The 22,416-nt window shown below is 46.5% G+C and overlaps 1 protein-coding gene across 1 annotated transcript in view; it reads right to left on the bottom strand.

Moving 5' to 3' along the window:
- Positions 1-22,416, bottom strand: part of ABTB3 (ankyrin repeat and BTB domain containing 3) — a 274,567-nt gene that overhangs the window by 88,921 nt on the left and 163,230 nt on the right. The window contains exon 3 of the mRNA XM_084794224.1: positions 10,662-10,866. Coding sequence (XP_084650350.1) covers positions 10,662-10,866 — 205 coding nt within the window. The remainder of the gene's footprint in view (positions 1-10,661; positions 10,867-22,416) is intronic.

The raw sequence follows: 22,416 nt of genomic DNA on the forward strand, positions 1-22,416 counted from the left end.
ATGAGGCCTCACCAGCTGACAAGCATCTGAAAGGAGGCTGGACTCATGCTGGCTGGAAACTGACTCTTCAGTTAGATTTGGTTGGCTTTCATTTAAATGTGAACACCCATGTATGGGATGGGATGCCTGGACTGGGCTGGGCAGCTCCAGATTGTAGAGTCTCTGTGTTATATAAGTAACTGGAGAGACAGCTCAGTTGATATTGGAGATACCCTTGTAAGTATGAGGTCCTGAGCTTGATCCCTAGAACCCGCCCCTCCCCATGTGAAAACATCATCCAGATGATGGTGTGTGCACTTATAAGCTCAGTGCTGGGGAGGCAGAGACATGAGGATGCTCCAGCACACTGGCCGGCAATACAGGACCACTTGGTGAGAGATCCTATCTCAAAACAAAGGACCAAGATGAACGAACAAGCCAACAAGGTGGCCAGCACAGGAGCAACGGTGCTTCAAGAATGGCAACTGCAATTGGCCTCTGGCCTCTATACACATTCCCACCCACACAAACACACAAATAAAAAAAAAATAACAATAAGAATATAAAGATTTTTCCCCCTTCGCTACAAAGCAAGGAGCTGGCGTCAGATCCCATGAGCCTACCTTGGTGACTTGTGGAGCAGATCCAAAAGAGAGAAACAAGTGTGGTACCAGCTGGCAGTCAGGCTATACCTGCATACTGGGGGTAGGGGGGAAGGGGTGGGGGGAAGGGCAGATGCTGTCCTTCAGCCTGAGCCTGCCCCCTCAGCCTGCCACCTATGTACCTATGGGCACGGATTGTCTCTTTCCCTAGGTAAATTCCCTAGGTAACCCAGTCAAAGCTGTTTAACAAGTCCTGAGGCTACAGATGTCAACAGTCCAGATGCTGGTGAAGTCCCTTTTGTCTAGATGCTGTCCCCAGGGATGGCCCCTGCCAAATACTGCCTTGTCTCTCTCTCTCCCTTACACAGTTTACTGCATTAATTTGCCAGCCTTGAGCTGTGTGGGGACACTAGGCCACCTTAGGGAACCTTGGGGTGATCATTAAATTGGGAGCTATTCTTTAGTGGTGGATCCAGAGCTGAGCATGCCGCAGGCTGGCCCTGTTTGGACAATCCCATTTGTTCAGGCAAAGTGCAGAGGGCTCCTGGGGTAAGGAGACCAGAGGCTGGTGCCAGCCCTTCTGGGAAGGCTATCAGACAGCAAGAATCCGCTAAGCTCCATCCCAGGGAGACGTAGTTACTACAAAAACTTGTTTCTTGTCTGCATATGTGACTTAAAAAATAGACGTTGGTATAAACTTTGAATGAAGACAAAACAAAGAAAAAAAATGGTAAGACCTTGTTACAGTGATATCTAGGTCCCAACAGCTTCACCTGGGAGCTAGTTAGAAAATGTGTAAACCCCATCGAGGCCTAATGAATAGAATCTACATTGTAACAAGCTCTCAGGCAGGGGATAACGGCCATTGTTTCCAATGTGAGCTGAGACCTTTAAAAGGCTTTCAATGTATCAGGGCACAAACCTTCATGGGCTTCTGTGAGAGTCCAGGGAACTGAGGCTCAGAGCTGCTAAGCAACCTGTCCAAGCTTACTCAGCTAATGCCGGCAAAAACCAGGCTGTCAGTCTAAGTCCTATATCTTCAAAATTAAAGAATGCCCAAAGCACATTTCTCTTGCTCATCACACATGGATCAAAATCTCATTATGTTTCCTAAGTAAATATGATTCGTATTCATCATTTTTTTTAAAGTGCTGAGATATAAAGAATGGGCTATGATGTTTGTTAGATTCTGAGCAAGAATTCTTTTCTTACTATCAGTTACTTTTTTGTGTGTGTGTCTGCCAACAAGGATGTGAGGGCTATATACTACACTCTGTACACATGGCACATGCCAGGCTCAGAGTAGATGCGGATTAAATAACAGTCTCTCCTGCCAGCATCTTGAGTTCTACATAGGGAGCTCCAGGGCTCTCAGGCACAGCCCTAGGCTCACCACCCGCACAATGCTCCTCCTTTTCCATCTTCACTGACAGCAGTGGGTCCCTCTACCTTCCTCCCAGTCTAGCGCGTTGCTGTGCCCCCAGATCCTCTCCTGGACGGGACCTGCCTCTGTGTTCTGACGTATTCTGTACTCCGGGCTTCTCAGACTTGCCCGTGCACCATGGGCCCTGAGTTTGCATCCGTCAGGTGGGAGGCAGAGGTGGTGTAGATCCTTCCTTGGGGTAACTGTATGAGGGCTGAGGTATTGTACACATAAGGGTTTTAGGAAAGATCCTACCACAAAATAAATGCTCTCTGAAATCACTAGGCACCTGAGGGAAACCAGTCTGGATTATAAGGGGGGGGGGGAGTAGGGGTAAAGAACAGCACCTATGTGCGTTAGGATAAATGCAGCGAGGGAGGGGCGCCTGTGGCCAGCTTATGCTAAATTGTGCTGCTAAGAGATTACTCCCTCGAAATAGATGTAGAGTAAGAGGGTTATTGGGGGGAAGGGGGAGATTGAAAGACCATCTCCCAGTGGGGACATGAGAGAGATAGAGGCAGACAGGCAGGGCGGCACACAGACAGAAAGGGAGACAGAGAGAAGGAACTAGGAATGGGCGGGGGGGGGGGGAGAGACAGAGGGAATGAGAGGGAGATGAGAGATCTCGGGTGGCAGGGGACCATCTTATGCACAGCATCTAGCACACCAGGCGCACCTGTCAGTGGCAGGTGATGACATCAAGCAGCTGCTAGGTCCCCTGAGGGCAGGCAGGTGGGAATGCTAACAGTGCGTGTCAGTGGCTGCATAAGGCACATGTAGGAGTTCAGCAGTCATACAAACAGCTGAGGAAGTAGGCGCCATTTCTGGATGAGAGCTGAGGAAGCAGGCCTGGAGGTGCACACAGCATGGGAGCTGCAGTACCAAGCCTGAGTGGGCACTGACAATGTGGTTCTCTGAGGCAGCAGCCGGGATTCTCAGGTATTAAGGGGTTAATCCACCAACAGGACTAATATAATGATGGGTAGGTCCCTACACCACTTCCTCATGAAACAGCCTCATCACCTTTGTCTAAAGTCACAGTGCTTGCCACTGGTCACAGGGCCCATGCGAAATTTCGTCTTTGTAGCTTTCTGATACTCATCATATTTTACTTATGTTCATTTTATGACATGTAAACAACCATGAAGATCACAAAAGATTCTAAGGATTTGAGATGAGGTTTTCAAGTGTTTTATATATATATATATATATATCCCCATATATATATCTCCATATATATATCCATCATCTATTAACAGAAAAACAGACAGCTTAGTGAATATGAACACATCCCAGAGGTCAACTCCTAGGGTTCAAGCCCTCTAATTTCAGCTACATGTCTTTGGGCAAGCTAATTAACTCCAGTCAGATTAGTACAATGGCTCTCAACCTGTGGGTCATGACTTCTTTTGGGGGGAGAAGGAGTCAAATGACCTTTTCACGGGGTTCATATATCAGAGTTCCTGCAAATCAGATATTACATTGCATTACATATAACAGCAGCAAAATTATGAAGCAGTGATGAAAATAACTCTATGTTTGGGGGGTCACCACAACATGAGGAAGTGTATTAAAGGATCACAGCATTAGTAAGGCTGAGAACCACCAGGTTAATAGGACCTAGAGGGAAAGCTTCATGAACATATATTATATATGCCCTAGCTCGTGAAGGATACAGTGATATTTAAAAATTCGGTCTGAGGGGCTGGAAAGATGGCTCAGCAGTTAAGAGCACTGGCTTTCAAAGGACCAGGGTTCAATTCCCAGCACTTATGTGGCAGCTTACAAATGTCTGAAATTCCAGTTCCAGGGAATCTGTCATCATCACACAATCACACAGGCATTAAATAAATTAATATTTTTAAAAAATTCAATCTGAAATTTCTTTTTGTTCTTAAGTGATAGTAACAATTCATATTAAAGCCGGCATGTTTGTATTTTCTGGAAAGGGCCAAACAGTACTTTCAGTTTCGTGAACATTCAAATGATTTGTTGCTAGGAACTGAATCTGCCACTCTTCAAAAGCTGTCATATAAATAATATATAAGGGAGTAAGTATGGCTATGTTCTGGTAAAGCTTTATTTTCATAACCAGGCAATTGACCAGAGTCGGCCACTGGGTAGCATCTGCTAATGTGTGCACCAGGTTGACTTCCTGCTCACTTAGGAACTCTAACTTCCAGTTTCATACGTACTGGGGTTTGAATAATTTTTACCCTGGTCCAGACAAAGCAAGTTGCAGCCATATTCTAATTATAATCATATCACATTAAAACTTTGGCCCCTGGCATCAATTATTTCAAATTCGGCATGGACATTTCCCTCATTTGCAAACCCTCTGTATGGTGGCTGAGATTTGGGGCCAGTTTCCAAAAGCCCTTACAGTGGTTAATCTTAGCTGTTAACTTGATGGGACACCATAGAAACACATCTCTGGACATGTTTGTGAGGAATTATCTACATGAAGTTAACTGAGGTGGGAAACTGTTTGGGGCACTGTTTCCTGGACTGGGGTCCTAGACTGAACAAAAAAGAGAAAGCCAGCTCAGCACCAGGCTCCATCGTTTTCTCTGCCTTCTGACTGTGGATGCAACATGACCAGCTGTCTCATGCGCTTGCTTTTATGACTTCCTTGTCCTCAGGCAGTGAGCAAAAACCAAACCCTTCCTTGCCTAAGTCATTTTTGTTGAGCATGTTTGTCACAGGAAGGAGACAAGTAACTAATTCACCCACCAACAACCATGTAGTAAGCAGGACCTTTTCGTGGGTCTGTTCATCTGGGCCCACCAGGCCTGGGTTGGGCATTTTGGAGACAAAAAAAAAATCCAATATGAAGCTCGCTCTGAGGAGGCATTATAATCTTCTCTTTTCTCTTTTTAGCATATGAGACTTCCAGGGTAACAGCTCAATGTGTCATTGTGTTCGGACAATACTTTGGTTCTAATCTGTGACAGTGTAAGCCAACCAGTTATGATGACGTAAATGTCCAATACGGTAAAAACAACAACAACAACAACAACAACAACAACAACAACAACAAAAAACAAAACAAAACAAAAAAAACCACTGAACTATGAAAGTGAATCCTATGTGCATCATCATTTAAAAATGGTAAAGTAGAAGTGAAGTGGGGATACTTTGGCTTCTAGGAACCAGCGCTGACATTCGCAGGTTTGAAAAGCCCCATACTATGACTCATGGTTGAACAAGCTACAAATTCCCATTCCCAGGATTACCTGCAAAGGTACATGTGTGTGATCTGAAACTACACAGTGCAACAGGTGTCATGTCTACCTGACAAGACAGGTGACGAAGACTTCCCTTTCTTGGGGCCATGGCGACAGAAGTCTTCCAGAGGGTCTCATGGCCAGTAGCAGCATTGTTAAGTCAGGCGTCTGTGTCACCTCCACTGCTGCCTGAATAACTGTGCAACTTTCTCTGACTTACACACTCTATATCTCTTGGAAGAACCTCATAGAATAAGCCACTGAGGTCCCTTCAAGAGATAGTTACAAGAGTCAGAGAGTCAGAGAATTGAGGAAATCCTTAAGCTCTGGGTTCTTGCCCAACCTTTCTAGTACCATCAGGCCAGATGTAATTTATCAACATGTGGCCATTTTGATGGTGCACAGTGTTGCCTAGTAACACAGCTGACACTGCAATTTTTACCAAGTTTCCAGGGGAACAGAGCCATAGAATTAATTCTATGTCAACTTCTAACACAGAAGAATGCAGAGCGTGTCAGCCTTCTGCCCGTGCCCAGCTCTTCAGAGGTTTTTCTATTGCTTTAAGCATCCTGACAGAACATATCCAGCCTTCTGGATGTTCTTGCACAACCTAGGAAAGCCCCTGGGAGTCTGTTGAAACAGAAGCCCTGCTTATCCTATGGGTAAAAGCATGTTAAGAAGAAGTGATGGATAGAGGTGAACTTTTGGTGAGGTGAGGATCTAGGAAGATATAACTGGATGATTCTGTTCCCCCTGTTTTATGAGCTCTGTTTCCTCAAGTGTAAACTCTCTCGCATGGTAAGGTGGTTTTGTTGCACACCACTAGTCTTCCTGGCAATTGATGAATGAGTGATGATTGTGGCTGTGATTGAGATTCCCCCAGAAGGCGTCCTGCCACACTCGTGTTCACGTTCTGATTGCAGGAGAGGTGGGGGCTGTTGATTCTGCTCCCCTACTCCACACCATGGAAAGACTGGAAGCAGGCAGACCTGCCAGTGTCTACTCTTCCCAGTGAAACTGTTCACTGCTCCTCTCACACAGCACCAGATAATTAAGGCCACAAAGCATTCCTATTTGTCCTCTTCCTATTTCCCATTGTGACAACAAGTAAGTGAATTCATCCGTGGCCAAAGACATCGAGGAATCACTGATATTTCCAGCAAAGATAATTACTTGGGGGGACTTGTCCTCAGCATAAGATGGCTCTATTTTGAAAACGAGCTCACCCTCAATATGAAGGTGTTTGAACATACCACTACTGTTTGGCAAACATACAACTTTAATTATAAATCTCACAAAAATCTATTTGAGTTTTAACAAAAGGAATATACTTGCCATGCTTGACAGAGCCTAATAGCACTGGAAATAGTAGTCAAAGTCCTGGTAAAACATAGGCTACAGTAATTTTATGTTCAGGGTGAGCATCTTCAAACCACCACAAAGAAAAATGGAACTACCCAGAATGATGGAGCAAGGGGAGGACTGTGTCCATGTGACACAGACAATAGCCTCTGGAGGCTACATCTTAGCATTTTGGTCAAGAAAGACTCTTTAGACTTGAAGTGGCAGTAAAAGACATGAAGCAAGCCATATTTTAGTCAGTTCTTCCTTAGACTCTCTGAGAGAACTATGTCAGTCTCGTTTCTGTTTCTAAGGAACTAATGGCCTAGAGAAAACACACACACACACACACACACACACACACACACACACACACACACACACACACCATACCACCCATCCACACCCACCACCACACACATACACACCACACACACACATACAACACATACACACACACACACCCACACACACACCATAGCCCTACCCAAACTTGCCAGAAGAGAGAGCCAAGATGATGATACCATTTGCTAGGGGTGGGGAGTGCTGGTTCCCAAGCTCTTTTTGGAGGTATTGGTATGAGGCTGACTGAAAAGAATGTGAACTCCCTGCATGATCATTTCCAATGCTAAACTCAAAAGCATTAAGGGGCAGGAAGCCTCTTGTAGGAAGAGCTACTCAAAGGCTTCTATGAGGACAATGATAAAGAGCAATTTAGAGAAAAGAGAAGAGAAGAAAAAAAAAACCCAGTATGATAGCAGCTTTCTTTGTTGAAGCAGCAATGGTGAAAGGTGTTCTCCTTAATGGCGGGATTGCCCCGAGTGTCTCAGCTCTGATTTAACTCACTGCTTGTACCTGTCCCGTGAGGAGTGTCCTTTCTCATGTTACAGACGACAAAAGGAGATTCAGAGAAGCTAAGTCACTTGCTCATGTTCTCAGAACTGTGCAAAGCCAGGCTGGGATTACTATCTGGCATGCACCTGGCTCCCCAGGCTGCAGGATTTCCAGAAGACAAGAGCAGTCAGGACTTTAAAAAGAAAATGTTAACATCCACTTTGGTTTTTGAAAATCCAACTGAGGAGGAATGGGAAGAGCGAGATGAGTAGCTTTGAGGAAATCTGGGACATGTGGCTCATGCCTCTTTCAAGTGTGTCCTGGAGTTTCTGTGTTTCTTAGTGCATCTCTAGACTTCCAGCTGCTCCAACCACACTCTGAATCCAGAAATAGACCCGAGAAGTGAAAATGGCACCTGACAAGCACAGGGGCTGTAGGAACCACACAATCATAGGGCCAGGGTTATTGCAACAGGATGCTACTTAGGTCTTAGAAGTTCAGATTTGGTAACTATGGAGAGGGAGGGGCTGTCCAGGGGAGATGAAGCCTCATTTGCAGGCGGACCATTGAGAAACCAGCTTCAATAATCAAGAGGGAGAGAAAAATAGGGGTCTTGAATGACTTCCACAGCAGCCTGGACAGAAGGGAACAGAGAAATGAGATGTCACAGATGCTGCATAAGACATGTGTTATAGAACACTGTCCTGTGGTGTAACGCGGCCGTTGCTCTACTGAACCATCAGTTTTCTGTGATTACCCTAGGGAGACCTGAAGAAGACTGGGCCCATTAGCTTTCTAAACATGAGTGGAGGAGGGGCTCCCAAGGCCTTGCTTCTCCCCAGAGTTTATAGGTGGTTAACAGGGTTGTTTGGAGGAGGGGCCCATGAGGACACACCCCTCCCCAAAGATAATATTATATGTAATAATATATTACATGATATTATACAATATATGTAATAATATATTATATTCTCTCTCTCTCTCTTTCTCTCTCTCTCTCTCTCTCTCTGTGTCTGTCTGTCTGTGTATAAATTCACTGTTATACTAAGCTAGGCTTCTATGGAACCATTTCTTAGACTGCTGTTTGGTGCCCTATCTATCATGTGAGAATAGATGTTTGTTCATCCTTCATGGAAAAGTCACACTGCAACATGCTAGCCAGTTGGATGCAAGCGCAGGTGCCAGAGCCCTAGTTTTCTAAAGCCAGTGGGAGTGCCTTTCTTAGAGACTGAAGAGGCAGGCAGAGTAGCGGATTTGGGGATACGATGACTTCAGTTCTACGGTGATGTCTGTCTGCCTGAGGGACATGTCCCCATGGGCAGCTGGAATCGGATCAGTCCATGCTTTCATTTTATAAGCCCCTGCTGAGTGTCCATTGTTCACCTGGCACTCAACTTGGCATTGGCTGTGGCATGAGGGGCCAGCCGCACCCTACCATCAGGAAGCTCACAGGCGTGGTGCGTGCATAGGAATCTATGGACTGACGGGCTGGTTACTATGCTAAGCGAGGGGTTACAAGAACAATTCACTTGAGAGCGTGAGACGAGATAATGGGAACTTGAAGGGGACATCAGGGTGGCAGGAGAAGATTCTGGAGCTTAGAGGAGGCAATGCTTGCCTGAGCATGGAGAGGCATCATCTATAGAGAGACAAAAGCCAAAGGTGGCATGAGGAGGTGAGCAAGGACTCTCACCACTGTCTGGGCTCTGAGAAGCTTGGTACCTCTTAGCCTGTGGCCAATGGCCTCCATCCCCTCGGCTCTGAGGGCCTATAGTCAAAGAAACCAAGGTGCTGGTGCATCTGGCCGAGGTTAGATTCTGTTCAGGGACCGTGGATATTTCGGTTCAGCAGGACATGTCTATGCATGACAATTTGCCTAGGGTGTCCACTGATTTGGCCTGGAAGGTGAGAAACCTAGGTAACTCCGGATCCATTAGCTTCAGATAGCTGGATACTGATACTGACTTGGGATTCCTAAAACCCAAGAAGATTCTTAGCGCCCGGCCAATTTTCATCCTCTTGTTTTTGTTTGTTTGTTTGTTTTGTTTTGTTTTTTTTATCAGAAAGCTGAGAGGTGGGCGGGTCTTAAGGCAGCCCATCAAGATACAAGATACTGTGGTAAAAACAGAATCTGCTGAGGATTCTTTTTTTTTTTTTTTTTTTTTTTTTTTTTTTTTTTTTAGAATAGCTTGGATTGAAGTAATAGAAAGGAGCCCAAGATGGGGCTAGTTCTGCTATGTGTGCATGGTTGCTACAGCGGCAACAGCAAGAGGGGACATCACTTAGATACTTGTGTGTACTAGGCACTGTTTAAATCACATAAGTTCCAACCGCCCTGTGAAGAACTTACTTTTAAAAAATATATATATTATTAGTTTATTCATATTACATTTCAATTGTTATCTCATCCCTTGTATCCTTTTCTCTTGGACCCTTCTCTGTATGCATGAGGGCCATTTCCATTGCACTTACAACAAGGAATGCCAGTGACAGGGTGAGGCCTGATTCGTTTGCCAGGGAGAGCAAGCAAGGGAGGAGACACTGCCCGGTAGCCTCTTCTGTGAACCGTTTCTAATCTCAGACCTCCGAGACGGTGAGATTCCCCTTCCCCACCCCCCCACCAGAGGATCCTGGGATTTAAAGATGTGAGGAATCCTGGGAAATTGTGTAAATCAGCTCTCCGGTGTGTAGAAGGGAGGCAGAGGCAAGCAGAAACAGAGGAACACGAGCCATTTCCCACTCTCCTCTCCCCACAAGGATTTCATGCCACAGGGACAGCTAAGGGTCTTACCCCAAGACAACTTAGTGTCCGCTCGACCTGAGATGACCCTCTTCTGGCTAAGCAGCTGCTCTAGTCCACCTGAGGCCCCAGGGTAGCCATGGAGAAAGAAAGATCCAAAGAGGTGGCACTCCCAAACTACCTGCACAAGGAGGCCAGGCTGCGTTCTAGAGGTTCTGGCCCCTCGGAGATGTGCAGGTACACACCTATGACCCAGGCCAGTCTTATCTTCTACGGGAACAGTCGCGTATAAAGCTATTTCCAAATCCTCGCTAGGCTTTAAGATGTCTTCTCATGTGATGAGGTTTCCCTTCAGGGTGCTATGGGATAAAGGGGAGCGATTCTCTCCCATCGTCCGCGCCCGCCCCCGCCCCCGCCCCGCAATCTCTTCACCTCAGAGGGCAGTGCCAATCCATTACAAGGCTATGGTGAGCTATGAGCTGTCCCATGCCTTTCAGAAGCCGGGAAAGACATACCTTTCCACCTGGAGGTTGACCTTGGAGGGTTCCACGTTGGGGTTTTCCCATTCCATTTGTGGGCAGTGCATGAAGTAGCAGAGAGTGTACAGGGCCTCCGGCTCCCAGTAGAGCGCCCCCTGCTTGTGGTGCAGGGGTGTGCCGTTGCCATGGTGTTTCGCATTGAGGGGCTGCAGATGGTGCATCGCCCGAGACACCAGGTCACCTGCGGACAGAAGCAAGATTTCAGAACCTCCAGGTACAGACGCCAGCCTGAAGACCTTGGCAGAGACTCTGGACCCTGGTTCCCTCAGCCACGGAAACAGTCCCACCTCAAGCGGAGAAGAAAAACATTTGTTGGCCATGTGACTGTCAGGGACGTGATCTGAAGCATACATGGCAACGGGATCATTTGTGGTCCTGCTGTTCTGGAACTCCAATGCTTCCCCTCCCCTCTTATATAGCCCAGGATATAGCCCAGGATAGCCTCAAAGATACTATGTAGCTCAGGATAACTTGAGCTTCTGAGCCCAACACCGTATCCTGAGTGTTGGGGCTCTAGGCATGAGCCATCACACCCAGACTATGTGGTGTTGAGGATGGAGCCCAGGGTGTCTTTGCGCATCCTAGGCATGCTGCCATCCTATCCTTAGCCCTAAAAATCCAATTTCTAAGAAGGCACAGGAAGTCCTCTGTGCTCCTTTCCTGATAACTGCCTCTCCTGACTCAGGGTCCCCAGGTCATCTGAGACATCTCTCCAGCACCTCATATGGTATTTTTGTAAATCAGTTTACAGATGAATACATGGAAGTCCAAAGAGGTTTTATTCCTTCTCAATGTTCATAGCTAGAAACATGTAAGAGGAGGAGAGCTGGGATTTGAACCTGGGACTCTGGTTCCAGGATCCATGCACCCACACACTTATCCACACTCCTTGAGCACAAGGGTCTGTTTTACCCTTCTCAGCGCTAGCAAACCCAAGAAACACACTGTTTTCTTTTCTCTCCTTTCTCAGAGGGAAATCAAAATTCATTTTTATTTTTAATCCTGTGTATGCATGTGTATCTGAGTATGGATTCGTGCATGTGAATGTTACATACACAGAAGCCGGAAGAGGCCATCAGATGCCCTGGGACTGGAGTTCTAGGTGCTTGTGAGCTACCTGATGTGGGTTTGGGGAACTGACCTCTAGTCCTCTGCAAGAGCAGGAGGGAATCTTAACTGTGAAGCCATCTCTCTACTCTCAAAATCAAGCCACGGGTGTTTTCACTGGGCACAGGGCAGCTCTTCCTGGAGGAGCCTTATTGAGCTCAGAACCCCATCTTTCTTCCTGGCCAAGTCAATGGCTCCAGCAGTCACGAATGTTGCCATGCCAAAGTGAGCACTGCCTTTGCTGCTACTTGCTTAATTTTAAATGTACTCATTTTGTTTTATTTAAATACATCCATGTAATGAGGAAAATTATGTTACATTCATAAATAGACTATGAGCATCGCTTGCCATAAATAGAAAGTAAATCTGATGAAGACAGCTCAATTTTGGTTCTGCTTTCTTCTTAAATAAATAGCAAGTATGAGAGAGGGGGTTTACAGGCTCCTATCAAACAGAGCCTTTCTTAAGTAATTAAGGTTAAAGCAGCTTTAAAAAAAAAACAGTGAAGATAAATGTATTTTAATGCTTTGTCCCTGACCACTAAAGTCATCTCATGTGCAGTAGAGTGTGTTGCACACCTTTGGAGTCACCTGTGTAAGATTTGAAATGATTAGTTTTATGTGTCAACTGGGCTGGGGTGTGGAGCTAAGTTGCTTGGTCAGACACTGACTAAATATTTCTATTTTCCAGGATCAGTAGACTCTGGGCAAAGCAGAACACCTTCTGTAATGTGGATGGACCTTGGTTAATTGAAGACCTGAGGGAAAAATGGGGCCAGAGAGGTGGCTCAGTAGTTAAAAGCATTCATTGTTCTTCCAGAGGACCAGAGTTCAGTTCCCAGCAGCCACATCAGGCTGCATAGCTGCATCATCCCCAGCCCCAGAATATGTGATGCCCACTTCTAGTCTTTGTGGGTACCCCACACATGAGGCAACACGTGCGTGCGCGCACGCGCGCGCACACACACACACACACACACACACACACACACACACACACACTCTTTATTAGAATCTCAGCCTACTGGCCTGCCCTGCAAGTTCCTCTTCTGCAAGTGTCAACAGACAGCAATCATTGTCATCGAAATCTTTTAAATAACTGTTTCCCTCCTACTGTTACACTTTGCAGCTTAGGCTAGCTTTGAACTCACTACGTAGGCCAGGATTGAGAGAACTCTAGGACTCGCGGGGAACCTATTGCCTCAGTCTCACTCCCAAGTGCTGAGGCTACAGACATGAGCTACCATGCCTTACTGCCTCCCCTTCCTCCCTCTCTCCCTCCCTCTCTCTCTACCTCTCTGTCTCTCTCTCCCTCTCTCCCTCCTCTCCCCTTCTTCTCTTCCCTCTCTCCTTCCCTCCCTCCCTCCCTCCCTCCCTCTTTCCCTCCTTCTCTCCTTTAGTGCTGAGATTACAGATGTAATCCATCATGCCTGGCTCCCTGGTTCACTCTGTTTCTGTCTTCTGCCCTCCCTCTCTCTATCCCTCCTCCCCTCCCAAGTGCTGAGATTATAGTTGTGAGCCGCCAAGCCTGCCCCCTCCCAGGACACCAATACAGTATCTATGTTAGCCTCTCTCATCCTGTCCTGAGTTGTCTGGCTGAATCCAGACCTCAGGCTCTGCTCACTTCTATCATCCTGCTTAACTTCCCAACTTTACCTGAACTCAAAACCCAAGAACATGAGGCCTAGTGAGGACCAGGAGTTTTCCCTCCAAGGATTTAAAACTCTGCTTTAGGTTCCTGATTTATCTAAAGGAGGCGTCGCCATCACACATGATGACGGGCAAGAGTCTCCTTCGCCCTATTAGAAGGACATAAGGTCCTCAAGTCCCTCCCACTGAGTGGAGATGCAGTCCCACCATCCTTCTCAGAACAAGACTCGGTGCTCAGCCACTTCTGAGTACAATCCTCAGGCTTAGTACCTGGTCAGCAGGTGCAAGAGCTGAGCAGCAGGTGCAGTGGCTAATTTAGATGTCAGCTCATCTGGATTAGGGACTGCTAGATAAGTGGCTAAATATATTTGAGTGTGTCTGTGTGGACATTTCCTGCAGGACTGGCATTTAAATCAGTGGACTAAGGAGCCAGTGTGGTCATCCAGTCAGCTGAGGTCCCTGACAAGACTGAATAATAAGAAAAGAAAATCCTTCCTGTGCTTGGATTCAGAATATCCCTTCTCTTGCCTTTCTGTCTATTGCCATGTTTATTTAAAAAAAAATGGCAAGGCATCATGTTAGTGGCAGAGAGCAGCCCCCAAGGCTGCACTTTGATCTTGGACACCTCAGGGACTATATCTGTGATAAAAACCAAATTCTGTTCTTGACTTAGTGCCTAACCCAGAGCCAGTCTATCCTTTCTTCCTTCTGTGAAATTGGGAGAAACAGCAAAGAAAGAAAAGCAGCCAGCCAGGATGGAAGCTCTCTCTGAAAGGCTCCAGGGCACCTGCATGAAAGGAACAGAAAAGGCAGTCTACCGCACGGAAAACCATCCAAAATGGGGGTGGGGATAAGCAGGATGCTAGGTCTCTGGGATCAGCAGGGCTGAGAACATGCTGTTTGAAAGCTGTGAAGAGGATAGGAGCCAACAGCTCAGATTTAGACCATCGTGGACGTCAACAAACACCTGTCTAAGACCATCCTGTGTGCTGAGAACCTTGCATAGGCAACACTGAAGTAACGGGTCTTCATAGCACATCCATCTTATAAATCTATCCAACTCATATCCCACTGAGTGTAAACTGCCAAGGCCTGAGCATGAACACGCCACCACCAAGGTTGGCTACTACCCACCACCAAGGTTGGCTACTACTCACAGATGGCCTCCAGAGATCACGAGGAAGAGTTCAGCTTTTCCTCACAGGCATCAGTTAACCACAGCCTTTGGTGTGTTGCCTAGTGGGGCTTAGTGCAGTTGTAGCTTTGGGGCAGGGCTCTGTTCATACATGTTGGGGTCCTCAGGTGACCCTAACCACAGGTAGGAGCAAGGTCTAAAGTTTTTGCAGGTACATGGAACAGCAAGGTCCCTGACTGTGGGAAGTCTCACCACTGAGCCACAGCAAGGCAGGAAGAAGTGGTGACTCCATGGGAGTGGTCATCGGGTGGATTCTCAAAATTAGCTGGGTGAGTCCTGCAGAGGTGGGTGGCCAGTGAACCAAAGGAACCTGAAGCTGGTAGGTGTAAGGAAGGCTTGGCTAAGTGTAGCATAAAGATCTCAGGTTCCCCAGTGACACAACACTCCTGGTTCTCCTAGGAGACAACTGTGCTGTGTTACTCCAAGATAAACACCCAGGAGTCAAGGCACGAGGCTTCCATCCCAAAGACCCAGAAGTGATTGTGGGTTTTGCTTGTTTGTTTGTCTGTTTTGTACGTATGTGTGTGGGGAGGGGTACAGAGGTGGTCCACACTGGATGGCTTCTTCAATCACTCTGTACCTTATTTACTTTCTGAGGCAGAATGTCTCACTGAACCTGGAGTTCAGTGACTGGAGTAGCCAGTGAGTCCAAGGGATGTAATTGTAGGTGCTTCTCCTGAGCTCCTCCTTTCTTCTAAACATGGGTTTTAGGGGATTACAGTCAGGTCTTCATGCATGTGTGGCAAGCAGTTTACCAACTGAGCCACCTCCCTGGGCCACCTTGCCCAGATTTTGGTTGTTTTTGTTTTCCAAATAGCTGGAGAGGGACAGAGACACTCAGGTCTTTAGCCAACCAACCACGCAGGAGGCTAGCCAGTCAATCAGCCATCTATCCATCCATCCATCCATCCATCCATCCATCCATCCATCCATCCATCCATTCAATGAACCAACCAACCAACCAACCAACCAACCAACCGGTTGACTAGCTGATGGCCAGATAACCATCCATCCAGACAACCAACCATCCATCCAGACAACCAAACAATTAATCAACTAATCAACCAACCAATCAAGCAGCCATATATCCAGGCAGCCATGCACCCATTCATCCATCATCCGTCCATCCATCCATCCATCCATCCATCCATCCATCCATCCAACCATCCATCCATCCAATGAGCCAACCAGCCAACCAACCAACCAACCAATCAACCAACCAAGACTCCTAGAGCTGGGAATGGCTCCAGGCTTCCTCTCTAAAGTACCGCCAGCTTCAGGTAATGGGCTGCCTTCACTGTGTTTTAGGAACAGTACAATCACCTTCCAGTCTGAGTTCAGTACTGAGCACCACCAAGACAGCATCTGCGTACCCTTGCCCCCACAGCATCCACAGTGCACGCTGATATGTCTCAGTGTTGCAGCTGGGTTGCTTTTTAATCAGCGAAGTCTGGGGACATATTTGCTCTTTACACTTATGGAGATGCCTCTGATGACTAGTGGGCTGAAGTTAGGAACCCTGCTGAACATCCTGTGCACAGATCAGTTGCCACAACAAAGAATCTAGTCCCAAAGGTCCAAACTGCTGAGATAGAAAACTGAGGCCCAGGTTGCAGGGCAAGGAAGTGGGAGTGGGGTCAGACAAGGTTTTGCCTGTTTCTTTCTTTCTGCAGTGGTCCAATTTCTTCCTTCAAAGGCAGCCCAGCTTAGCTAGTCAGCCCTCAGTCCATCTTGGAGCAATTTAGCTTTATGCAGCAAATGTATTATCAAACAGTCCAGTCCCCCAAGTCAGTAATCCATTTCTGGGAATGCGTCCCAATGTTAGAATTCAAAATGCTGCGGAATCTTCATCCGTGAGGATTGGCACCCAAATCTTATTTACAGACTCCCAAAGCCGACAAACAAATGCCCCAAAAACATAAGAAAGAAACTCTAGTACACCCACAAGATCAAATAATAAACTTGGGCAGACACCAAAACTGTTTGCACAAAACTGCAATATCGTGAGGAGGGATCTTCATTAAAATGGTAAGCAGGGAAAGTGTGAACTTCAAAATTACTTACTCTCTGATCAGGATTATGTTATTAAAAAGTATGCATAAAGTAAATATTGAGAGAAGGAGAAAGCGAGTGTTGACCAAGGAGTTTTCTGCCTGAGGGGATTATGGGTGATATTCAACTTTCCTGCAACTTCTGAACTTTGAATTCTGGCACCTGGGGGAAGGTATTTCTGTCCCTGCACTACTGTCCAGGGTCAAACTAGAATATTCTTTCTCTCAAATGCTACCATGAAGAAGAAGCTTATGAGGCCCTAAAGATTGTTAGTGCTAAGTGCTAATTCTCACCTTGACAAAACCCAGAGTCAACTAGGAGAAGGGCCCTCTGGGCGTGTCTTCATGATTATTTGGTTATGTTAGTTGATGGGAAGACCTACCCACCGCGGGTGGCACAATACCCTTGGCAAAGGATCCTGGACAGTATGAGAGTGAAGAAAGCGAGCAGAGTTAACACACACGCACTAATTTATTGTCTTTGTTCTTGACTGTGGACATAATGTGACTGCCTACTTCAAATTCCTGCTGCCTTGATTTCCCTGCTGTGACAGACTGTAACCTAGAACTGTGAAACAACTAAACCTTTTACCCCTTGAAAAAAAATACACACACACACACACACACACACACACACACTTCTCAGCAACAGAAAAGAAACTAAAATAGAAATCATAAGAGAGGAACCTGAGAGGTTAATAAGTGATAAATACTGTTAAATTATATTGTTTGTGTATATGAATATGGCATAGTGAAACCTATTATATATGATTAATTCATACTAATAAAATGAAAGGAGACTATTCCCATAAAATACTTCAGAATGAGAAAAATCAAGAGTGAGTGGAAAATGGGAGTGCTGATAGTAACGGCAGAAACAAAGAAACGCTGGCTGTGGTTTCCGGCTGCCACCATCTTATCACATCCTGGGGCCACTGGGAAGGCTGGTGGGTGAGTGTCCTTCGTCTCGTAGTCTCATTATTTCCCCACATTCTTGGGGGTGCATTCTGGCATTCTCAGGTCCTTGCTTTGTTAATTTGTTACCTTGGATGGTTATTCCCCACAGCCTCACAATGGCACGTCTTCCAGGGAACCCTCTAAAATGCTGCGGTCAGAATCTCGTGCCCTTGCACACCTGCTACACACCCCCAAAAAAGGATGCAGCTGCTTGGTGTTCTAGTGATTTACAGTTAACTCTCCATGCTTATGCTTCCTCCATGGAGCCTCAGGCACAGAGACCACACCCCACTTCTTGCTGTCTTCTGGGCAGGGTATAGCACGCTCTTTGCATGAATCTTAGCACCCAGCCTGCCATTATGTAGTGGCGACTCTGGACAAGCTAATTTAGTTCTCTGTGAGAAGGGGAAGTAATGGCAGAATGGATTTGTCTTGTACATTAAGAGAAAAAAATACATATAAAACCCCTAACTTGGCATCCTTGTCTGTAAGATGGAGATAATAGTGACATTTACCTCATAGAATTAAATGAGGAAATGCATATACACACAGTACTTAAAACAGGATCTGGTTCCCTGTTTGTGCTTAATTAGTATTTAGCACTATTGTTCTTTGTATCATCACTATAGTTGCCATTATTATTACCACCACCACCATCGTCATCATCATCATCACCACATCAATTCCATCTTCACCATCATCATTACATAATTTCCATCCTCATCAACATTAGCAACATCGTTATCATATCATTTCTGTCAATCACTAAATCCATCATTACCAGCATTATCACCCCACTATCACTGTCACCATTACATCGTTTCCATCATCATCACCAATATCATATACGTTTTTGTCACCACCATGTTCACCATCATCACCATCATCTCCATCATCACCAAACACTATTGTAATCATTTAAGTCATCACGTGATTTCCATTACCATTGTTCTCTCTTCATCCCTGGTCTAGAGGCCCTCGACATCTCTCCAAGGAGGCTGCCCATGGGAGACCATCTCTACATGTCATCTGCTGTCGCCCCTCTCTGTGACATGAGCGCCAAACAAACATTCATTTTTTTCCCCACCAGCTGCTCTAAGCTTAGGCAGCTCTAGTTCAGTTCAAGGAACCTATCTGAGAATCTATGCACTGGTAATTGTGTTTCTCAAATGTCAGCCACCTGGGAGTTACCATCATGATGTCTCTCCTCTCTGTGCACAGCTTGTACAATTTATTTACTTAATATTTTCTCTTTAAATTGCCTCACTTGGACATACAAATAAATTTATTTAAAGAGGAAACTTCGTATCAGTGCCGTAAATGGAAAGCCAATATTTCCTCATGAAATATACATAGCAATTAAAATTAAAAAGGCTCTGTGCATCACCTACAATCATCTTCCATGACAGCCCAGGGGATGCCTCTTTGAACCTGCCCAGCTCCAGCTCTTGTGTACATCCCCTTAGAAACCGAGACTGCTGTGAGCCAGGGGTGACTTCCCTGGAAAATGATCACACATCCCAATGCGGGCTGCTTCTGCCCAAGTCAATGCTTAGACAGCCCTTTCATTTTGAAAAGAAAGAAAGATGAGAGAAAAGGAGAGGGGAGGGTGTAAGGGACAGAGAGAGAAGGGGAGGAGTGGGAAAGAGAGGACCACACTCGGGGGCGGGGGGCGGTGACCAGCACTGCCCACAGACTTCAAGTCATTGTGAGGACCACATGCTCTTAGGGTATCACTTTACTGTTTTAGGTTTGAGGGCATGTATATGTTCAACTCAGGGCCCCCCCAAGTCCTAAAGCTCAGTAGACAACTTGAGAAAAAAAAAGTCTGGACTTTTCTTTGAGCCCCCAATCTACAGAATCTCCTTCAGTCTTTGTGTCATAGAGTCATTCTCTTCGGGTGACTAATTTCTCATTCGAGGGACATTTGCTGGGCTGTGGGTGGTATATGACGTGCTCAGAATACAAAGCTCATTCAGACACAGCAGAGAGGCCAACGAACGCTGTTGGAACTAAGACTTTTCCTTCTTTCTGGCTGTAAATCCTTGGACAAGACAGTGACCCTTCCTCACACCCAGTTTTGTTATCTATGAAGCGGAATACCAGTAACGCCTGGAGTGTAGGCCATGCACTGTACACACAGAAGACCCAGGAATGGTGAGTGGTTTTTGCCCCAAGCCTATACGTCAGTAAGCATCCCACCTGAAGTGGCAAAAACACCTGAAGTAATCTACGTACGAGGAGAATTAATTTCCCTATGGTCTCTTGGCTCCACCACTTTGGGTCTGCAGAAGCTCAGTATCTCACGGAAGGAGCAGCAGGTAGGAGAGGTATCTTTGCTTTGCAGCAGCCAAGAATCAGCGAGACAGGGAAGCTCGCCATCCAAATGTCCCCTTCAAGGACACCCCATCCCGCCCCAGTGACCATGGGCTGGAAGATAAGCTCTCAACATATGCCTCTGGGAAACTTTCAGGATACAAGTGAAGCCCCATAACAGGAGGGATAGAGGTAAGTGCTCCAGGCACTACAGTGACTTAGGGCAGTTCCAAGCCTTAATATGATTTACTGGAGGAACATCAAAGTGGCATGGGGAGACACCCCAGCCTTCAGGGCTGGTCCCCTCCTTAGGGACTTGGCCACTTTCCTGAGTGATGTGCGTCTCCACTTTAGCCCAGGGCCTGTATACCCTCAGAGCCAACTAACTGCAGGTCCTCAGAGATGGAGGAACATGGCCCCCACCTGGCACCCCATCTTTATGGACTAGGCTCTAGGATCTGAGTGGTACTTCTTTCAGGTGACCCCCTGGGGGAGCACAGTTCTATGGTGGTGGTGGTGGCAGATTTGCCTTCCGAAAAGCCTGGATGCAAATTTCCAGCCCTTCCAGTCACAGGGGAGGCAGGTGGAGGACTTACTGTTTAACCTCCTCGTGTGTCCACCCCCAGGTCACAAGGTAGGGACAAGACATCAGAAGCATATCTATAGATTTATCACAGCACCTGTATTCGTTATTTCTGACCAGAGCAACTTAGGCAAGGCAGCGTTTCTTCTGGTTCACGGTTTGAGTGGATAGTCCATCATGACTGGGAAGGCACAGCGGCAGGCGCTTGAAGCAGCTGGTTACACTGTGTGCACAGGCAGGAAGCAGAGAGAGAGATGGGTCTGGGGGCCTCAGCTTGTTTTCTCTTTGTTCAGCCCAGGACCCCATTTCATGGGATGGTGCCATCCACAGTCAGGGCAGATCTTCCCTCCTCAGTTAAGCCTTTCTGGAAACAGACTCACAGACACACCCAGAGGTGTGTTTCCATGGTGATTCTAAACTCATCCTGTTAACCATCTAGATGAGCCAGCACGGCACCCTGGTTCCGTAATCATCAGTTGCTGCTGTTATCAACATTAGCTACTAAGAAAGGGCTCTGCTCTCAAATCTTTCACCCATGAGAATGCTTCAAGAGCTGAGAATGTCACCTCTGCTGCAAAAACAGCGGCTTCTACCACCCGCCTGGAAGGGACAACCTTTGAATATGAAGAACAGCTCTCTGTGTCCACAGAGAGAGCAGGTCTGTGTTGATTCAGACTGCAGAGCAGGCCAGCCTAAATTACAGTCCTATCTGAAGAGAGGAATCTTATTACCTTCCTTCTATGCTGGGTCTTATCAGAGCACGTCTGCACACCGGCTGCAGCCCCAACTTAATGAACACACAAAACACACTTGCAATTAGCAACACCCATTTGTGTGCCGACAATTCACACATGAAAGTCAACATCCAATGATGACGGTGTTTAATTTACACAGCAAATTATCCTTAAAAACAATTTCTGCAGCACGTTGCTCCCTTTGGGCTGCCTGCTTAGGTGAGCCATGGATTTGCTTAGCAAATTCTTTCTTTGAACAGAAGCTGGGTGGGCCCTTTGAGGCACTTCAGGACTAACCTCTGTATGTGTTAAATGTATGTAAGGGTGTGTGTGTGTGTGTGTGTGTGTGTGTGTGTGTGTGTACGCACACATGTGTGCAAATGTGGAGGCATATGTGTTAAGTGCATGTAAGGACTGTGCGTGTGCACACATGGAGGTATATGTGTATATGTTAAGTGCATGTAAGAGTGCTCATGTGTGCACATGTGGAGGTCAGAGGTGGACATCTGGTGTCTATTCAATTGTTCTCTATCTTATTTTTTGAAACAGGGGTTGTCACTGAACCTCAATTATTGATTTGGTGAGGCTTGGAACACTCAGGATTCTCCTGTCTCCATGCCTGCTTCCTGCCCCCAGGTGGACACTAGGGTTATAAGATGCTTTTCTGTGGGTGTTGGGGATCTACACTCAGGTCCTTACACTTGCTTGAGAAGCACTTCCTTGACTGAGCCATCTTCCCAGTCCTGGAATTAACCTTTGAGACCTGACAGGACACTACATGGGCTACTCGGTATGGAGGCCTTTCCCCAAGCAATGTATACAATGTGTTCCCACCCCATTGTCAGACTCTAATGCTCGAGGGCCAAGGGAATTTCCCAGAAGGAGAGGGTCCAAATGTGTGGTACTCTATTCTGTCTTCTGGCAATGCATCCCAAGGGAGTTGCTTGGAGCCTTTGTACATTCTCAAGACACCCTGGGAGTGTGTTAAAATGCAAACATACCTCACCTCCCTGTGGATACCTTGGAATCTTATTCATAAATATCACAACCTCAGAATTACATGGCCATCAAGCTTGATGCTAGACCCTGTCATACCATGTGCTATTAAAGATGCTGAAGAGATGGCTGGTGGTTCCCAG

This window comes from Acomys minous (assembly GCF_964271855.1).
Source record: "Acomys minous genome assembly, chromosome: 9".
NCBI lineage: Eukaryota > Metazoa > Chordata > Mammalia > Rodentia > Muridae > Acomys > Acomys minous.